Source organism: Symphalangus syndactylus, chromosome 10, assembly GCF_028878055.3.
Source record: "Symphalangus syndactylus isolate Jambi chromosome 10, NHGRI_mSymSyn1-v2.1_pri, whole genome shotgun sequence".
In the NCBI taxonomy this organism is placed as follows: Eukaryota; Metazoa; Chordata; class Mammalia; order Primates; family Hylobatidae; genus Symphalangus; species Symphalangus syndactylus.
In genome coordinates, this window is record NC_072432.2 from 91,710,043 (window position 1) to 91,731,672 (window position 21,630).

Sequence of the window (21,630 nt, forward strand, 5' to 3'; positions counted from 1 at the left end):
AGAAAAATCAATCAATTTTCTCAAAATGTAACTCTACTACCGTTATTATTGAGAAGGTTTTTTGATGAACAGAGTCTGAAATCTGGTTTGATAGGTCAGTATTAATGATGGAGGAACAGTTGAATGGTTAATGAAATTAGATCATCAGTATTTCCATTTGAACTCAGGCTATGTTTGCTTATAATTTCATATGCCAATTTACCATTGGATAGAATCTCTGCTTTAAGTTAAAAACAATTACTTAATACTAAATAGTTATATAGAAAATTCTACTCAAAGTTCCCTTCTCATAACCCAATTCTAATGTTTTATTTTTAATTTATTTTTAATAATTATTATTATTATTTTTTGAGATGGAGTCTAGCTCCGTGCAATCTTGACTCACTGCAACCTCCGCCTCCTGGGTTCAAGCAATTCTCCTGCCTCAGCCTCCCGAGTAGCTAGGATTACAGGTGCCTGCCACCATGCCCAGCTAATTTTTGTACTTTTAGTAGAGATGGGGTTTTGCCATGTTGGCCAGGTTGTTCTCGAACTCCTGACCTCAGGTGATTCACCTGCCTCAGCCTCCCAGAGTGCTGGGATTATAGGCATGAGCCACTGTGCCTGGCCTATTTTTAATTTTTTTTTTGAGACAGAGTCTCACTCTGTCACCCAGGTTGGAGTGTGGTGACGTGTTCACGGCTCACTGCAACCTTGACCTCCTAGGCTCATGCGATTCTCCTGCTTCAGTCTCCCGAGTAGTTGGGACTACTCGGTACATGCCACCATGCCTGGCTAATGTTTTAAAAAATTATTTATAGAGATGAGGGTCTTGCTTTATTGCACAGACTGGTCTCAAACTCCTGGGCTCAAGTGATCCTTCTCCCTAGGCCTCCCAAGGTGCTGAGATTAGAGGTGTGAGCCACTGCAGCTCATCTCATTCAACTCTTATTTAACTCATGTCTCTGTGATCTCTTCTGATTATCTGTGTGTACATACCTCATACACGTTGCATGATTTGACACATGTAATCTTTTAACTCAGTATTTTTATTTTAATTTTTTTTGAGGCAGGGTCTCACTCTGTTGCCCAGGCTGGAGTGCAGTGGCACAATGACAGCTCACTGCAATCTGCACCTCCTGGCTGTGATCCTCCCACCTCAGCCCTCTGAGTAGCTGGGACTACAGGTACATGCCAGCATGCCTAGCTAATTTTTGTATTTTTTGGTAGAGACGGAGTTTCGCCATGTTGTCCAGGCTAATAGTTACAGTTTTTCATCTGTCGACATGTTCTTTTTTTTTTTTTTTTATCATTTTCTGCTCATTTCTAATTCATGGAATTGATACGCACATCCACAGTCCCTTATGTGCAATTCCAAAATCCAAAAACCTCTGAAAACCAAAATTTTTTTTCACAACTCGTTTGGCTTCAAAACCTGACCTGAGGCTGGGTGCGATGGCTCAGGCCTGTAATCTCAACACTTTGGGAGGTCAAGGCGGGTGGATCACCAGAGGTCAGGCATTCGAGACCAGCCTGGCCAACATGGTGAAACCCTGTCTCTACTAAAAACACAAAAATTAGCTGGGTGTGTTGGAGGACACCTGTAATCCCAGCTACTTGGGAAGCTGAGGCAGAAGAATCGCTTGAACCCAGGAGGTGGAGGTTGCAGTGAGCGGAGATCGCGCCATTGCACTCCATCCTGGGCGACACAGTGAGACTCCATCTCCAAAAAAAAAAAAAAAAAAAAAAAAAACTGACCTGAATTCATTCCTTGGCAAAACCTACTTGAACTGACACAAAGCTGTTTATATTTTTTCTTTTTTAAAATCTCTGTAAAAATGAGTATTTTCACATTTTGCTGCAGATAACATGTTTGATTACAGAGTGCTCTTACAGATTATACTTGAAGGTGTTACCTAATATACCAAGTTATCTTTCTAAAATTCCAAAAATTTTAAATTTGGATATAGAACTGGACTCAAGCATTTGATTTGGAATAATGGGTGTGTTTCTTCATTTGCTTCATTATTTTCCTTATGGTTTAGGTGCACATTTACCCTTACCATTTTCAGCTATTGTTAATAACATGACTTAAAAGCATTGGTATATAGAGCTTTTTTTCTTCTAAGTTTCAGTAAACCCTTGATATTCACCAAGAATATATCTAAGATTATCTTAAGTCCTCATGTAATATTTGGCCAGATTCCTTGGCTTTCTACTCAGTTACGTAATTGTTGAGAGTTATATTTTTCTTATGTTTATCCTCATACCACAAGTTGATTCCCATATCAACAGTCTTACACTAAAAGCTTCATCTCTCACTTGAGTACCTTTTTTTTTGGAGAAGAAAATAATTATAACAGTTACTCTATATATGATGATGATTACAGAATAACAATAGTGAATAATAAAGTCATACTGAAATGGGATGCTAAATTATTCACAGCTTGAAGCAGAGGACTCAAATTTGTGCCTTTAACAAATCTCATCTAGTCCCTGATCAAACAAGCTTATGGCATGTCACAGACATCAAAGGTCACTTTCTAAAAATCAGGATTTTAAATCTGTGAATGTCAGTTGTCTATATATACTTTTTTCTTATAATGAAGTCTTTAATTAAAACCTACTTTTTACTATGGACTTTAAAAAAACTTCTTCCTCTTTCCACACTCATTCCAATTATGCTCTCTCCTTTGGCTATATTCTTTTCTGATAATCCCCACATCGACTGCAGTGGTCATCACCTTGTGCCTTACCTCTTGATTGGGCTAGACACGGACCCTCAGTTTACCTGCCTTAATCTGCTGATCCTGACTTTATTGGTATTTGTCTTCTCTCTCACCCTGCTGTCCCCTCCTTCACCAGGATGAAAATGAGCAGGAAGGCCCAAACTTTAGGATCTAGGATCTGGAACTTCTCTTTTATTGCTTTATTGGATTGACTTCTCTAAATCAAGCTTTTTAAAAATCTGCCTCTCAATCCACTTAGGATTAGAGTATTTAAAACATTGATTTTTTTAAAAATAAAATTTTAAAAACTTTGTTACAGTTTACTTTGTTACAGTAAAACTTTACACGCCTGTAATCCTAGCTCTTTGGGAGGCCAAGGCGGGAGTATCACGAGTCCAGGAGTTTGAGACCAGCAGGCAACGTACTGAGACCCTGTCTCTACAAAAAATAAAAATAAATTACCTGAACATGGTAACGTGTACCTGTAGTCCCAGCTACTGAGGAAGCTGAGATGGGAGCATCTCTTGAGCCTGCGAGGTCAAGGCTGCAGTGAGCTGTGATGGTGCCACTGCACTCCAGCATGGGGGACAGAGGGAGACCCTGTCTCAAGAAAAAAAAAACGTTTAACCCTAAACAGAGAAAAGTAGGATGAAAAGAAATGATTTTGCTCATGCTTAGAATCATTATCAATGTCTTCTCTTTGGAAAATATGTTACATTAGGTTACCAGAGTGATACTTGGTAGGTAAGATTATTTGAACATCTGGTATTATTTTAACTAAAGTTAACAGGAACAACTGGTAGTATTTACTTTCATAGTAAGTAGTTACCTGACACATTCTTTTTTTTTTTTTTGGAGATAGGATCTTGCTCTGTCGCCCAGGCTGGAGTGCAGTGGCACGATCTTGGCTCACAGCAACTTCCGCCTCCCGGGTTCAAGTGATTCTCATGCCTCAGCCTCCCTAGTAACTGGGACGACAGGCGTGTGCCACCACGCCTGGCTAATTTTTTATATTTTTAGTAGAGACGGGTTTCACCATACTGGCTAGGCTAGTGTTGAACTCCTGGCCTGAGGTGATCCACCTGCCTCGGCCTCCCAAAGTGTTGGGATTACAGGCGTGAGCTACCACACCCAGTCTTGACACATTCTTTTTTAATATGGTTTATTATATTCATAAAAGTATTGCTTGTCCCTGCAGAAAATTTGTATAGAAAAGTAGAAAAATACCCATCACTCTATCATTAGAACATAACCACAATTAAATTTTTGGTGTATTTTCTCCTAGTTTTGTGTGTATGTATGTGCACATAATAGGTAATCTTGTTTGTGGTGTTTGTAACTCTGATTTCTCACAGAAATCAGTGGTGACAGACTATCATGTTAAACTCTCACTATATGTGGCCAGGCACAGTGGCTCACCTGTATTATTTTAGTACTTTGCCTTTGGGAGACCCAGGTGCGAGTATCACCTAAGGCCAGGAGTTCGATTCCAGCCTGGGCAACACAGTGAAACCCTCCCTCTCCAAAACAATAGAAAAATTAGGCATGTATGATGGTATGCACCTGTAATCCCAGCTACTTGGGAGACTGAGGCAAGAAGATTGCTTGAGCTTAGGAGTTCGAGGCTGCAGTGAGCTATGATTGTGCCACTACACTGCAGCCTGGGCAACAGAGTGAGACCCTGTCTCAAAAACAAACAAACAAACAAAAACAGTATCTGTAGTTTCCTCTTGGTCTGTCTCTAGCTTTGTTTGATCCCATCAGCAATAGAACACCATTCCGTGATTTCATTGGGATTGGAACCACCTTTTTCTGTTTAAACAGACTGCCTGATCTTCTGCTTTTCCCCTTGCATTTTAAAGCTGCAGTCTCTGTCACATGCCATTGAGAATGCAACTCTGACTTATCCTTGGTCTCAAATTTCACACCTGTTAGGGTAATTTGCATTTTTGACAGACCGATGCCTCAGATAGATACCTCTATTTAGATCATGCCCTAATCAAATTTTAGCCAAAATGTGTGAGAGACAAATATTTCTACTGTTACAACTTTAAACTTAAGTATAATAATTTTCTAGTTCTTTACTAAGACTCATTTTCATTAGCCTCATGTTTCTATCCTCAAAATTATAGTGATAGATGCTAAGCATAGGTACTGATTACAAAGGAACAAAGTTACAATTCATTTTGAAAGTAAATTAGCTTATTTTAATTATCATACTAAGGTCACCACTGTTGAATTAACAAGTACTAATACCAGCCCTGACTGCTTCTTTTTTCCTATCTTAATTATCCTAAATCCTGACATCTTGATTAGCTTACAGAAGCACAAAATTACATTTTGGAAGGCTTCCTATTTGGATAGAGCATCAAAAAATACATTAAATATTTTTAATAGCATAAATTTACAATATTGTGAAAAGTTCTGTAGTAATATGCTTTAAAAGAATATCTTCAAAATAATGTCAGCATTAGAAAAAAATTCCAGAAATAGAGAATTATTATTCTTGTGTTTTCACTGGAGCTCCTTAGAGTTCCATAACTTAATGTCTGAAGTTATTTTGAGGGAGCTGTTTAAAATTGTCCAATTCTACAGATAGGGAGAGGAGGGTATAGAAATTATTCTACCACTCCTAGCTGAAACTTCAGGAGGTTTTTGATATCCCAGACTGTAATCCACAAGTTAGAAAATTCAAATAATAAGTAATTCTCAGTTAATCTGATTGTAGTAGCAAACATTGGAGTAATAATATGTTTGATTATGGCATTAGATGACTGAAGATTATTATACCAGAACCAGATATATATGATGGGTCATTCCTTGCCATAAGCCAACCAGAACAAGCAGCAATTAGGTTATCTCTGCTCTTTGAGAGAGTACCTGAGTCTTGAAGGTGGTAACTAAAATGAAGAAAGTGACACTAGCTGCTTAGTAAGCAATAACTGTTGTTCATTTGAATTACAATTCTCATTGGCCCCCCACCTGCTTTCTTACTGGTCTGGCCTACCTTCTTTCAGGCCCAGGCCTGGGAGTGCTTGCAAGATATAGTTGGGGTAAAATGTTGACTTTTGGTGGACACCACGGAGTCACATTGATGCAGATAAGGCACATGGCTGTGGCAGGATTCAGCTCCTTCATCAATTTTCAGGTTAGTATGGCTGAATCAATTATAGTTTGTAGAAGTTCCCCTACTGCAGACTTTACTGGCAGTTGAGACTGGGATCTTTCTTCCATGAGAGAAATGGTGATATGCCACATTACTTTGGAATACAGTGGTTGCAGTCATAAGGAGAACCACCTGTAGAATTTGTTTAATTTATTCAAACTTTTATTTTTTTAGATAATCCTTCCTCAGACAGTTTTCTTGGCTCAGGCGATTTAAGAACCTTTGGCCAGAGTGCAAATGGCCAATGGAGAAATTCTACTCCATCATCAAGCTCATCTTTACAAAAATCAAGAAACAGCCGAAGTCTTTACCTCGAAACCCGAAAGATCTCAAGGTTGGTATTTTGTCATCTTAGTTCTCAAGCCCTTCCTCAGATATAAGAGAAAGTGACTAAAAGGTAGATAGTTATTACATTGGGATTTTAAAAGAGTAACACCATTTTTGGACTTTAAATCTTAAGGATATGAACAAATCCATTTTACATTTTCAGCTTCTCCTTTACTTAGTGCTGAATTTTGATGATAGCCAAATCTTACTAGAAGAGAGAATTTTAAGTAAATCTTGGTGGATATGAGAATATTGGGAGCCTTCAAGATCAATATGGCTCTTGCAAATCTTAAAAGTGAAAATCAGTCGATCTCCACAATTTGAGCAGGAAAGAAACACATTTTACAGCTGTCATGTGAGCAGAGACCTGACTTAAACTAAAGCAGTTCTCTACCTTATGGCATTAGTCAAGTAGACCAAGCTACTTCTATATATTAGAAAATAAAGAGTCAGAGGCCGGGCACGGTGACTCGTGCCTGTAATCTTAGCAATTTGGGAGGCCGAAGCAGGCGGATCACCTGAGGTCAGGAGTTCCAGACTAGCCTGGCCAACATGGTGAAACCCCATCTCCACTAAAAATACAAAAAAATTAGCCAGGCATGGTGGTGTAGTCCCAGCTACTTGGGAGGCTGAGGCAGGAGAATTGCTTGAACCTGGGAGGCAGAGGTTGCAGTGAGCTATCACGCCGCTATAGCTCCAGCCTGGGTGACAGAGTGACCTCATCTCAGAAAAAAAAAAAAAAGATAGTCACAGAGAACTTTATCCTAGTTATTCCAACTTTATAAGCTCTATCTAACAAAACTTACATGGATTATTAAAGGCAGATGAAATCTGGCTTAGAAACTTTTCCCTCAGATATTTTATTATATTATTATTTATTATAGTATTTATTATATTAGTAAATATTTCTTTTTTAAAATAGTATTTATGACTACTTAAATTCTGCCCTGGTGTATTTTAGGAATGTGGGATTATTTAATATACTGTTTAGTCAAGTTTGAGCTTTGTGGTGTTGATAGAGCCAACAAGATGGCTTTCATTATTTTATACACATGGACTCCAGGAACATGTCAATACTCCCTGGGATCATGTTCCTCACTTAACTTTTAAACAATTCTACTGTAAGTCACTCATACACTCACATTGTAGAAATCAACACATCACCAACAAAGCTGAAGATCCCTTGACTCCTACCCACAATCCCAATCCCTTTTCCTTGGTGTGTTTCTTTCCAAACCTTTTCCTATACCTATTTCTCTCTTACTCTTTCTTACTCATGTATAGTATGATATATATGTTATGTATACTATTAAATGTATGATATTACTTTGTCTTCATTAAAGATTTTCTATATGCATCATTTAGCAGTTGGCTTTTTTAATGCAGTAAAGCCATACTGTTATTTTTAAAAAATGTTATTACAGAAGTAGTACAAATACTTTGGGAAAATTTAGAAAATATAGTTAAGAAAAATAAAAAATAAAAACATCACATTGCCACCAGCCTAAGATCAACTCTGTAATATCTTAGTACATATCTTCTACTTACTTTTCTCTACTTTTTTTCCAAAATGAGTTCATAGTATACATATTCTTTTGTAAATTTTATTTTATACCCTAAGTCATATTTAAATTTTCTCAGTTGATCCAAAAGTATCTTTTACAGTTAGTTTGGTTTTGCATCTGGAAGTTATTGGCTTTGTCTCTTATAACTAGAACAGCCTCTTTTTTTTTTTTTTTGAGATGGAGTCTTGCTCTGTTGGCCAGGCTGGAATGCAGTGGTGTGATCTCGGCTCACTGCAGCCTCCGCCTCCCAGGTTCAAGCAATTCTCCTGCCTCAGCCTCCCGAGTAGCTGGGACTATAGGTGCCCGCCACCATGTCCAGCTAATTTTTGTATTTTTTAGTAGAGATGGCATTTTGCCATATTAGCAAGGCTAGTCTCGAACTCCTGACCTTGTGATCTGCCTTCTTTGGCCTCCCAATCCCTTCCTGTGATTATAGGCATGAGCCACCATGCCCAGCCTCAGCCTCCTTTTTTTAAATGACATGACTTTTCTGTATAATGTTCTGCTTTTTGGATTTGACAGGTTGCTTCCTCATGGCATCATTATTTTGTCAAAAAATCACCTGTATTTTTTATAAGCTAGGTTTTTGATGTGACTAAAAGGTGTGCTGCATTTATCACATTTGTAAAACAAACAGTATCTTGTTTTGGTTCTCCTATTATTCATGGTGCTAGACTTGACCTCTGGACTGAGGAACTGACAATCTGGTGGTTAATTGTACAGTTAGGTTTTTCCCCTGTGACTTGAATGTAATCTAAATAATGTTACTTTGGCATTATATGAATGATGAGTTTCACATCAGCCATCACCTAATAATTAATATAATTTGATAATACCTGATAATAGTTTTATTAGAGTTAATGAAATAACATTCTTCTAATTTTATCACTTCTACACTTCTTAATTGGCGTTCTGATTGCATTTTTCCTTAGCTGGGGCTGTTAGATTCCCTGAAATGTGTTTCCTATGGGAAAGGCCCGACATGTGATTAGATTTTTCTTTTTCATTACCAGTTTTCAAAGCAAGGTTTTTGTAAAATAGACACTTCATATGTTTCAAATGAATTTGTTCCTTTTTTAGTGTCATTATGGATTCAGTATTTTGCAATCCACTATAATTGTTATACTTTTAATGGTCACATTCTCAGAAATTTGGCTAGTAGAAGCCCCTTGAGCTTGCTTCTCTGTCTGTTTGACCTTAGCTCATGAATTTTGGGTAACACCCTTGCTTTCTGGCATTGCAGGATGCCCTTGTACTGTTTCTTTAGAAGAGTAATCTTTTATGTTAAAAAACATGCATGCATAGGCTCACACATACTCTGGGAAACACAAATACAAAAGACATTGTGGAGAATCCATTATGTCTTTACCAAACAATTACACTGCCCTTGCCATCTTTTCCTAGCTGCATCCACTCATCCTAAGAAAATAAGCCTGTTCCTAAAATTCTAAGTCCTTGCTCATTTCCCCATTCTTTTTCTTTTGGAGAGAAGCAAGAATATGACTTTAATTTAACATCAACAATGACACTGTGTAACAGCACAGGGAAGAGGTAGTGGAGAGAGATGGTCAGGCTTCGTGTTCCTTAACCAGCCTTGATTTTAACAGCAGAGCCCCAGCAACCTAGAAGCGCCTCACCTAGCCTCTTAATGGAGTGGGAAGGGGCAGGGACTTGGAAATTAGAGGCTCAAAATGTAAAGAAGGCTGATGGCAAGCCTGGGGAGAGGGCTGGAAATGAGGGAATGGCTGAGGGCTGTGAGGAGTCCTCACACGAAGACCCTAGCACAGGTCTTTGGTAGTGAACATGCCCCTGGCCCTGCGCAGGATGGAGTCCTTGGCGGCCTCATATGGGTGCTTCTTGGAGGGGATCTCCAGTACTGTAGGGATAGAGTGCTGGTGGGTGTCCAGGGCATGCTGCACCATCTCTGCGATGTACTGGTTGATGAGGATGATGCCAATGTCATCCCGGTTTAGAAATTGCCGGAAAGTGTCTTCGATTTCATTGATGGTCGTATCCTTCTCCACCACCAGGAAATAGGGGTGGCAGTTCTTGTTAAGCTCCCCTATGCCACCCAGCAGGAAACCAGTCACCGTGTCCTCGTCTCCGATCACTGCGATGAGCTTCCTTCTCCCCGCCATCCCTGCAGCCGGGCATAGCTCACCCCAGAGCACCAGAAGCCACTCTCATTTCCCCATTGTTAACACACGTACAAACCCAAGAAGACTTAAAGATAATTATGCACTTTTTGATTTTCTTTAGATCTTGTCTGATTTGGATTCAGACCACATGTAATGATTTTAAAGAGTTGATTTCATTGAATTTAGAATATTCAGCTGTGTTTCTCTAGTCTGAGTCTTGAAGAAAAAAGAACATTTATTATGCTAAGAATAAGTACCTCAAACTTTCCAGGTAATGATAAATGAGAAAGAGCACATAGAAAAAGCTCAAAATTGGCTGGGTGCTGTGGTTCGCATGTGTAATCCCAGCACTTTGGGAGGCTGAGGCGGGCGGATCACCTGAGGTCAGGAGTTCAAGATCAGCCTAGCCAACATGGTGAAACCCCGTCTCTACAAAAATACAAAAATCAGCTGGGTGTGGCGGCGGGTGCCTGTAATCCCAGCTACTCGGGAGGCTGAGGTGGGAGAATCACTTGAACCTGGGAGGTGGAGATTGCTGTGGGCCGAGGTCGTGCCACTGCCCTCCAGTCTGAGTGACAGAGCAAGATTCCATCTCAAAAAAAAAAAAAAAAAAAACCTCAAAATTAGTAAGCCTTGGATATAAGACGGGGTTTTTGAGTTCACAATATTCTTCATGCCAATTTGCCAATTTTTCCCATTAGATAGTACAAAGAGACAAAAAATTCTTCAGAGGAGGTAAATAGGCCAGAAGGAGAATTTAATGACGCAGCCTAATTGTTGTTTTTAATGAAGGATGGGAGCCCTCTGTTGGGCTTTAAGGAAATTTAAAAATTCAGTTTAAAAGCTTCGTTGAGAGGCTTCAGCCTTTATGCCTTTTTACATATTTAATCTTAGTTTCCTCCAACAGGCTGGGTATAAGGGGTACAGGGAATAATAGAAAATGTATGTGTTGCCGGGCACGGTGGCTCACGCTTGTAATCCCAGCACTTTGGGAGGCCGAGGCGGGCGGATCATGAGGGCAGGAGATCGAGACCACGGTGAAACCCCATCTCTACTAAAAATACAAAAAACATTAGCCGGGCGTGGTGGCGGGCGCCTGTAGTCCCAGCTACTCGGAGAGGCTGAGGCAGGAGAATGGCGTGAACCCGGGAGGCGGAGCTTGCAGTGAGCCGAGATTGCGCCACTGCACTCCAGCCTGGGCGACAGAGCGAGACTCCATCTCAAAAAAAAAAAAAAAAAAAAGTATGTGTTGTTAGCATACCTGGAACCCAAGTTTTTTGAAGACATCTAATCTGTCATGCTTTGTCATACCACAAAACTATATGGTTTCTGACCAAAATAAATTCTAGATTGTGGATCTAAAAATACAGTTTTAAGTGTTTGATGATTTTGTGTTTTGACAATGTAAGATCTTTTAAGTGGCAGAACCTGATGCAGCATCCTTATATATCATTTATTCATTTATTGTATCTTTCCTTCAAATGGTACCACCTATTATTTTACCTGTTTTGTTTGGTTGGTTTTGTATTTTGAAAGTGACAATAATAAATAGATTGGATTTATTTTACTTATTATCTGTTCTTATCTTTCTTACAAACTCTTTTTTTTAGTGGATTATCAAACATTTTTGTGGGAAAGTCAAACCATCACTGCCATGTATCTGCATATGAAAAATCTTTTCCTATTAAACCTGTTCCAAGTCCATCTTGGAGTGGTTCATGTCGTCGAAGTCTTTTGAGCCCCAAGAAAACTCAGAGGCGACATGTTAGTACAGCAGAAGAGGTAAGGAAAACCTGTGACAAAAGCTACTAAAAGTTAGGATCTTTCCCTACATTGAGCCATTTGCTCCCTATTAATAATGAGTTGTTTAAGAACCATTCTATTTTATCCTTCCTGTGCTTTTTCTGTCTGAATTACCCTTTTTGAGTGTTATCATCTATTCTAAAGAGATTAAAGAGATGTTTTAGCAGGACTTCATTATTTGTCTTATTATTATATCTTCTATGCCCGCTGGACAGCTGACTTGACTTAATCTTTAGTGTTGCCTGAATGGTTTCTCATACATCAAACTATCTCTCTTTGATCTTTGCTAGACCCTTCCTAAACCCTTGTCTCCTGTGGAAAAATTGTTAGTCTTCCTCCGCAGTTTTTGATAAAATTTTATTTCAGTCCAGGTGAGGTGGCTCATGCCTGTGATCCCAGCACAGTGGGAGGCCAAGACAGGTGGATCACTTGAGCCCAGGAGTTCGAGACCAGCCTGGGCAACATGGAGAAACCCTGTCTCTACAAAAAATATAAAAATTAGACGGACTTGGTGGCTCATGCCTGTACTCCTAGCTACTGGCAAGGCTGAGGTGGGAGGATTGCTTGAGCCCAGGAGGTCGAGGCTGCACTCGACTTGCTTTGTGTCGCTGCACTCCAGCCTGGGCATCAGAGTGAGACCCAACTCAAGAAAAAAATTGTTTTCTTAATTTGATGAAATACCTGTTCTTCTTACCAGGAACAATTTTTCTTCAATATAAGAGAAAAATCAAGAAGCTAGTTAAACAATTTACATCCTTTCATTATGAGTAAGGCCTTTTTTTGAAGTTACAGACTCCTGAAAAGAAAGAGGTTCTGTTGACACTTGGGTTGTTATATTCATTCAGTAAACCTAAAAGAAAAAGTCAATTTCGTGAATATAATATAGCATATAATTTGCATGATAGGATGTGTGTACATATCTGTTAGATTACATATTTAATGTACGTCTAATTGCTGTGGTTGCTTGGAGATACAAATGAATAATAATTACCTTACATTTAAATAGCATTAGAGCTTCCAGTGTACTTTCCACGTGTATTATTGTTTTTAATCCTTTTAACTCAGTAAAATAGGTAGAGATGAGGTAATAGTCATGTTTTACACATTAGGAAAATAAGAGTCATAGGTCACATGACTAGTAAATGGCAGAACCCAGAACTTCTGAAGAAGTTTGGTCAAGTATGCTTTCTGTTATGCAGCACAGCAATATGGTTCCTGCCCAATGAAGCTTACTGAGCATGGAGTCAAGAATACAGCATTACCTGCTAAATAATTACATAATTTGGTAATCAGTGATCTCTTAGGTGGCAAAACTTGATTATTTGTGATATGGTTAGTAAAAATGCTATGCATATTTTTGGTTTAAAGTTTGTATTGAGGCTGGGCGTGGTGGTTCACGCCTGTAATCCCAGCATTTTGGGAGGCCGAGACGAGCGGATCACGAGATCAGGAGATGAAGACCATCCTGGCTAATACGGTGAAACCCTGTCTCTACTAAAAATACAAAAAATTAGCCGGGCATGGTGGCAGGTGCCTGTAAGTCCCAGCTACTCGGGAGGCTGAGGCAGGAGAATGGCATGAACCCAGGAGGCGGAGCTTGCAGTGAGCCGAGATCGCGCCACTGCACTCCAACCTGTGACAGAGCAAGAAGCCATCTCAAAAAAAAAAAAAAAGTTTGTATTGAATCTAAAACATTTGGCTGGGCATGGTGGCTCATGCCTACAATCCCAGCACTTTGGGAAGCCAAGGCAGGAGGATTGCTTGAGGCCAGGAGTTTGAGACCAGCCTAGGCAACATAGTGAGATCCTGTCTCTACAAAAAAAAATTAGCTGGGCGTGGTGGCAGGTGGCTGTAGTTCCACCTACTCAGGAGGCTAAAGCAGGAAGATCGTTTGAGCCCAGGATTTCAAGGCTATGGTCAGCTGTGATTGTGCCACTGTACTGCAGCCTGGGTGACAGAGCAAGACACTGTCTCAAAAAAAAAAAAAAAAAAAAAACAAAAAACCAACATTCAAGTAGAGGGTGGCAGAACTAGTAAGTCATTTAGCAGGGCAAGGGATAGACAAAAAACTGGCAACATTTGCCTTTGGTGATAAAGCCGGACAATAATGATGAAAAGGAGATTTTTTTTTAATATTACACAAATTTTCATGTCATCCTTGTACAGGGGCCATGCTAATCTTCTCTATATGGTTCCAGTCTTAGTATATGTGCTCCTAAAGTGAGTCCAAGATTTATTTTTCATTATACCTTTTAGCTATTGAATTTTATATTATATTTAAATTATTTTATGCATAAATAATTACTGGAGTTGTGGGGTTTATGATTATGCTGGATTCTAGACAGCCTAAGGGGTACAGAGAGACTCTGTGGAGGAGACAGCAGCATCATGACAGCTGGGTACAGGGCTCCTAACCCTCCCCTGCCTCATGTTTCTGTCGCTCAGGCTCACCAGGATCCTTCAATTGTGTGTTCATTGTAAGTTTGCCATTCACCCACCAGCTCTGTGGACCACTCAGCCTTCCTTCTTTTGCCTCCTCTGCCAGCCTGAGGACTGGGGGTTGCTTGGGCAATTTTACCCTTCCAAACAGCCCTCCAGGCCACAGGTTGGGTCGGTGGAGGACATGAAGGTGGAGTTCTCCTTCCTCCTGTAGTGCAAAGAAGATGCTAAGAATCTATTCTATGAAACGAGCGATGCAGGAAATTTTGCCTGTTTTTAGTTCTATATTCTAGTATGAAGGTCAAACCATCTGTACTACTATATGGCTTACAGAACAAGCCATATAACATGAATACTACAAAATATTGGGCCAAACTTTATTATCAAACTTTCAACAAATTTATTTAGATGTTTATTTTTGGATATTACAAATAATTCAGATATAATACTTTTTAACCCTGGGACTAAATTTATTGATGGGAACTTACAAACTGGATGAAAAGTCACTTTCCATGAAACGTTGGGATCCTCAGCAGAGGTACATTTGGTTATGTTAAAGGAAGATGTATTAACCTTAATGCCGGATTTGTCCATCAACTTCAGGAATAAGAAGTCTTCTACAAAATTAACAATTAGGGTGATGTCACCACTGCACTGCTCAGTCTTACAACAGAGGTTTGAAGAGAACATGTGAAGAAGAATTTAGAAATACACAAGGAGTGGCTGTGCAGAATGGCTGACTCAAGAGGCAACATCAAAAAGCTGTGCTATTCAGTAGGGTAACCACTAGCCACAAGCACTGTTTAAATTAATTCAAATTCAAATTTAAAATTTAGTTACTCAGTGACACTAGCCACATTTTAAGTATTCATTAGCCACATGTGGCTAGTGGCTACAATATTGGACTGGGCAAATATAGAACCTTTCTGTTATTACAGAAATTTCTGTTAGAGAGTGCTGTTATAGAGGATATAAAGTTCTGTTTGGAAAAGAGAAAATACTTGTGACAATAAAAATGTAAAATGGCAAAAACACAAGTAGTTTCTTTTCAGTTACATGTTGCTTCTAGACATGCTTCTTTGCAAATTATTGAGCAACGTTTTAAGATACTGGACTGTTGTAATAGGTGACAGTGATGGTTTTATACTCGTCTTAGAAATGCTTTACAGTTTTGTCATAAGTCAAGCATTTGAGACTCAAAATTATTGAAATTTGCACTTTGCATATTTTATATGGTATACAGTTATTACTTTAAACAAAATGAAAATTAGGAGTATTATTTATAAAGTTATTGGGGGTAATTTATAAAAAAACAGTTTACTAGTGTCCTAAAAACTATTTTGTGCTCTCTATTAAAGTTTTATAATTTTACAGTTCTTTTATGATGGAGCCTTTTATAGAAGCATCACCTAACTGCAGGACTCTGTCCCTTTTAAAAAATATAATTCAGCACCTTAATTAATTATTTTTATACTTCGAAACACTCGTCTTAGTGTTTTTTCAGGTTTTAAAATGTAACATTAGCTAGCTTCTTTAACTTTATCATGCTATGCAATTATTGCTTCCTTTACTCTTAAGATCCTAGTTTTCTTTTTTTATTTGCGACGGAGTCTTGCTCTCTTGCCCAAGCTGGAGTGCAGTGGTGTGATCTTGGCTCACTGCAACCTCTGCCTACTGGGTTCAAGTGATTCTCCTGCCTCCTGAGTAGCTGGGACTACAGGCGGGCACCACCACGCATGACTAATTTTTTGTATTTTTAATAGAGATGGAGTTTCACTGTGTTAGCCAGGATGGTCTCGATCTACTGACTTCATGATCCACCCGCCTCGGCCTCCCAAAGTGCTGGTATTACAGGCTTGAGCCACCGCGCCCAGCCCCTAATTTTCTTATTCAGTAAAGAACAGTTAGGGCTTTTTTTAATTTTAATTTTTTTTTTTTTTTGATTTTATGAAATAGAGTCTCAGTGTGTCACCCAGGCTGGAATGCAGTGGCGCAATCACAGCTCACTGCCGCCTCAACTTCCTGGCTCAGGTGGTTCTCCCTCTTTTGCCTTCTGAGTAGCTGCAACTACAGGCACATGCTAATATGCAGCTAATTTTTAAAAATTTTTTGTGTAGAGACAGGGTCTCACTTTGTTGCCCAGGCTGGTCTCAAACTCCTGGGCTCAAGTGATCCTCTGCCTTGGCTTCCCAAAGAGTTGGGATTATAGGTGTGAGCCACTGTGCTTAACAACAACAACAACAAAAACAGTTTAACAAGTAATTTACAGAGAAAGATGTTTTCTTTTACTGATAGTACCAGATGGTCCCAAAAAGAATTTTGTTTAAAGTTTTAGGTAACTTTCATTTTGGCAAAGCCAAAAAAGTTACATGTGTTCTTTTGGGAAAGGAAGAAATAAGATTGTCACTTTTGCTGACAGCATGATCTTATGTATAGAAAACCCTATAGACTCCACCAAAAAAATGTTCAAACTATTAAATGAATACAGTGTATATATATGTGTGTGTATATATATGTGTATATATGTGTGTGTATATATATGTATATATGTGTGTGTATATATATATGTGTATATATATAAAACCCTACAGACTCCACCAAAAAACTTAAATGAATACAGTATAGTTGTAGGATACAAAATCAACACACAGAAATTAGTAGTATTTCTATGCACTGTTAACAATGAACTATGCAAAAAAGAAATCAAGAGAACAATCTCATTTTTACAATAGCTACAAAAAAACAATCAAATTTAACCAAGGAAGTAGAAGACCTACATACTGAAAAACATACAATGTTGAAAGAAATTGAAGATACAATTAAATGGAAGGCTATTCTGTGTTCATGGATTGGAAGAATTAATATTGTTTAAATGGCTATACTACTCAAAGCAATCTGCAGATTCAGTGCAATCCCTATCAAAATTCCAGTGTTATTTTTCATAGAAAAAAATACTAAAATTCATATGAAACTACGTAAATCCCTGAATAGTCAAGGCAATTATGAGCAGAAGGAACAAAAAAGAAGCTACCACACTAGCTTATTTCAAACTATACTACCAAGCTATAGTAATTAAAACAGCATGGTATTGGAAATAGACATCAGCCAATGAAACAGAATAGAGAACTTAGAAATGAACCCGTTATGCCTGTCGTGGGGTGGGGGAGGGGGGAGGGGATAGCATTAGGAGATATACCTAATGTAAATGTTGAGTTAATGGGTGCAGCACACCAACATGGCACATGTATACGTATGTAACAAACCTGCATGTGTACATGTACCCTAGAACTTAAAGTATAACGAAAAAAAAAATGAACCCATTATATAGCTAGCTGACTGATTTTTGACAAAGGTGCCAGGACTACACAAAGGGAAAGGACAGTCTCTTCACTAAATGGTGTTGGGAAAATTATATTTCCGTATGTAGAAGAATGAAATTAGGTCCTTATCTCATACCATATGCAAAAATCAACTAAAAATGGAATAAAGACTTTAAGACTAGAAACTCTAAAACTGCTAGAAGAAAACAGGAAAAACTACACAACAATGGTCTTGGCACTGACTTTTTTGGATTTGCACGCAAAGTCATTGGCAACAAAAGCAAAAGTAGGCACATGGGAGTACATCAAACTAAAAAGCAAAGGAAACAATTAACAGTGTGCAGAGACAACCTACAGATTGGGAGAAAATATTTGCATCCATTCTATAAAGGGTTGATATTCAAAATATATAAGGAGCGCAACTCAATACCAAGAAAACAGAACTGTTAAAACATAGGCAAGACATTATCCTAGGCAAACTGATGCAGAAACAAAACCAAATGCCGCATGTTCTCACTTATAAGTGGGAGCTAAACATTGGGTACAAATGGACATAAAGATGGGAATAGTAGACACTGGGGACTACAAGACAGGAGGGTGGAAGGAGACCAAGTGTTAAACTACAAATTGGTGGCTGGGTGCCGTGGCAGCCCAGCACTTTGGGAGGCGGAGGCAGGCAGATCACGAGGTCAGGAGATCGAGACCATTGTGGCCAACATGGTGAAACCCCGTCTCTACTAAAAATAAAAAAAAAATTGGCTGGGTGTCGTGGCGCACACCTATAGTCCCAGCTACTAGGGAGGCTGAGGCAGGAGAATTGCTTGAACCAGGGAGGTGGAAGTTGCAGTGAGCCGAGATTGTGCTACTGCACTCCAGCCTGGTGACAGAGCGAGACTCCGTCTCAAAAAAAAAAAAAAAAAAAAATACATATTGGGTGCTGTGGCTTATGCCTGTAATCCCAGCACTTTGGGAGGCCAAGGTGGGCAGATCACTTGAGGTTAAGAGTTCGAGACCAGCCTGGCCAACATCGTGAAACCCTGTCTCTACTAAAAATTAAAAAAAAAATTAGCCAGGTGTGGTGGCGTGCACCTGTAGTCCCAGCAAGTCCAGAGGCTGAGGCAGGAGAATCACTTGAACCCAGGAGGTGGAGGTTGCAGTGAGCCGATATGGCGCGCCTGCACTCCAGCCTGGGCTGGTCAGGAGATCGAGACCATCCTGGCTAACATAGTGAAACCCCATCCCTACTAAAAACACAAAAAATTAGCTGGGCGTGGTGGCGGGCACCTGTAGTCCCCGCATATATCGAAATATCACAGTACAAGATGGTGCTAACACTGACATAATGTTCAAAATTATTTTGTGAGGATTGGTGGTTGTATTAAACTGTATATAAGATTAAAAATAAATTGCCAAGGCATATTACTAAGTGCTAGTGAACATAGCCCATTGAGTCAGGGGACCTGTATAGAACTGATGCTTTGCCAGAGTTGTAAGTCCTTATATAATCTGGTTCTGTGTCAGGTGATCTCATTTCTTCCTACTCTTCTGATTCACATGGACCTTACTATGTTTGGAACGCATTAAGCACCTTCCTCTCTCAGGGCTTTGCATGTGTTGTTCCTCTATTTGGAATATTCTTTTATATATTTCTAGGACTGACTTCTTCCCTTGGCTTTAGGTTTCTGCTGAAATACCACTTTTTTTTTTAGAGAAATCTTACCTGTTTCTGCTGCTCTCCTTCCATCACTTTCCATTCTCTTACCCTTTAATTTTCTGCATACTACCTGACTGGTTTTTTGTTTAATTCCTTTCACTACAATATAATCTCCACAAGGGCAGGAACTTTATTTTATTTGATGCATTCATTATCTTTAGTGACCGGAGCATAGTAGGTGTTCATGTCAATGAATGAATGTTAGAAAGTATGTGGTTTTCCCTAAATGTAGTATTGGGGCTTACAGGAAAAATAAATAAATAAATGTTGGAGATGAAAATTGTCTCTGGAAAGTACCTGCACTTAAATAAAATGGGAAACTGTTGGCAAGATATTCCACTCTGATTTTGACTTCTGGTTACTTCCTTGTGATTTTTCTAACAGGTTTCAGGAATCAAGGGATTTGTTGGAATCCTAATCTAGAGGCCCTTTATTTCTGGGACTCTTTTTTGACTCAGAAGTGATTACCTGCTGGCTTTCTGGTTTTATAGCCTATAGCTTCTCTGCACTATTATTTAAATATATGTTCCATAATTTTTCAAGTATATTATCTGGTATTTACTCAACCTGTCTTTTACACACTTGATAATTTTTTTTTTTTTTTTTTTTTTGAGACGGAGTCTTGTTCTGCCCCCAGGCTGGAGTGTAGTGGCACGATCTTGGCTCACTGCAGCCTTCACCTTCCAGGTTCAAGTGATTATCCTGCCTCAGTCTCCCCAGTAGCTGGGACCACAGGCATGTGCCACTACAGCCAGTTGCTTTTTTTTAAGTTTTCTTTTGTAGAGTTGGGGTCTCACTGTGTTGACTGGGCTGGTTTTTAACTTCTATCCTCAAATGATCCTCCCCCCTTGTCCTCTCAAAGTGCTGGAATTACAGGCATGAGCCACTGTGTCGGGCCCATAATTGTTAATTATCTGAAGGATTCTGCCTGAGTTTTGGCAGAGCTAGGATTCCGTTTACATGCTAGTTTGAAAAATACTTACCTTATTGGATGTGTTTAAACTGTTGTTTTTTTTTTCTTATAGACAGTTCAAGAAGAAGAAAGAGAGATTTACAGACAGCTGCTACAGATGGTCACAGGAAAACAGTTTACTATAGCCAAACCCACCACACATTTTCCTTTACACCTGTGAGTCACAGAAGCATATTTCAGATGAATTTAATTCTACAGTTTACTATTTGATATTGAAACAATATTCTTCTCTTGCTAGGTCTCGATGTCTTAGTTCCAGTAAAAATACTTTGAAAGACTCACTGTTTAAAAATGGAAACTCTTGTGCATCTCAGATCATTGGCTCTGATACTTCATCATCTGGATCTGCCAGCATTTTAACTAACCAGGAACAGCTGTCCCACAGTGTATATTCCCTGTCTTCTTATACCCCAGATGTTGTTGCATTTGGATCCAAAGATTCTGGTACTCTTCATCAACCCCATCATCACCACTCTGTTCCACATCAGCCAGATAACTTAGCAGCTTCAAATACACAATCTGAAGGTAAACATGGTATCATATAACTACATTTTTAGTCCTAATAGCCAATTAACTGTTCATTAGCTCATTACAGTCAACATTGTAATATACATGTAAATAAACATATACAGTTTGAGCATACCAAATCTGAAAATATGAAGTCCGAAATGTTCCAAAATCTGAAACTTTTTGAATACCAACATGGTACTCTAAGGAAATGCTCAGTGGAGCATTTGGGATTTTGGATGTTTGGATTTGGGATGCTCAAATTATATAATGCAAATATTCAAAAGTCCAAAAAATCCAAAATTTGAAACTCCTGGTCCCAACCATTTTGGATAAGGGATATTGAACTTGTAAGACATGTACTTACATACTTTAAATACATATGATTCAGTTAACCATGCTGTGAGTAAACTAAACCCACAAATAGGATATTCTTTTTTTCTTATCTCAAGATACAAATGATTTGATACATTTTATTTGAACAATTAACTTTCTAAGTAGAGGCTAGAGTCAGAGTATATATACTCAGCCCAATTGCTTCAGCACTTTCTCTGTTTCTATGACTTTACAGTGGTAAGTAAGAATTCTGAAGTTGTAGGAGTTTTGAAACATCAGAAAAATATTGAAGCTTAAGTGCTTAGGTTTGTGCGTTTTAGAATGATTGTCAGCATTGGAAACAAAAAGTTTTCTACCTAACTTTCAACTAACTGAAATATTCACTCTCTTTGCATTCCAGTTAATTTTTTGTTGTGATAGGTTTCTTTGTTTCCTTAATTTTCCCCTTCTTTAGGTATGTAATATGTATCAATTTATGGTATGTACTTAGGTATGTAACTTAAAACAAGTTGTAGGTTAAATGGTTAAACATCAGGGATTTTTTGATAGGTGGAGCACTAGTCTTTCCCCTCCTTTCTCAGGTTGAGTTTTTTTTTTTTAATCTACTTGTCACTTTATGAAAATTCTCACTCAG

At 38.8% G+C, this 21,630-nt stretch overlaps 2 protein-coding genes and 1 non-coding gene across 7 annotated transcripts in view; 1 reads left to right on the plus strand and 2 right to left on the minus strand.

Annotated features, from left to right (window-relative positions):
• SENP1 (SUMO specific peptidase 1) overlaps positions 1 to 21,630 on the plus strand; it is a 62,409-nt gene that overhangs the window by 11,058 nt on the left and 29,721 nt on the right. For all 5 annotated transcript variants that reach the window (XM_055295088.2, XM_055295090.2, XM_055295087.2 and 2 more), the window contains 4 exons: positions 6,049 to 6,208; positions 11,515 to 11,686; positions 20,206 to 20,309; positions 20,392 to 20,678. In XM_055295088.2, coding sequence (XP_055151063.1) covers positions 6,049 to 6,208; positions 11,515 to 11,686; positions 20,206 to 20,309; positions 20,392 to 20,678 — 723 coding nt within the window. The remainder of the gene's footprint in view (positions 1 to 6,048; positions 6,209 to 11,514; positions 11,687 to 20,205; positions 20,310 to 20,391; positions 20,679 to 21,630) is intronic.
• Positions 9,237 to 11,465, minus strand: LOC129491922 (V-type proton ATPase subunit F). The gene has a single exon (XM_063611288.1). It carries the CDS (start codon positions 9,902 to 9,904, stop codon positions 9,545 to 9,547), a length of 360 nt encoding a protein of 119 aa, XP_063467358.1. The 5' UTR covers positions 9,905 to 11,465; the 3' UTR covers positions 9,237 to 9,544.
• LOC129492357 (U6 spliceosomal RNA) lies at positions 13,829 to 13,935 on the minus strand. The gene has a single exon (XR_008660819.1). It is a non-coding gene; the product is annotated as a U6 spliceosomal RNA (small nuclear RNA).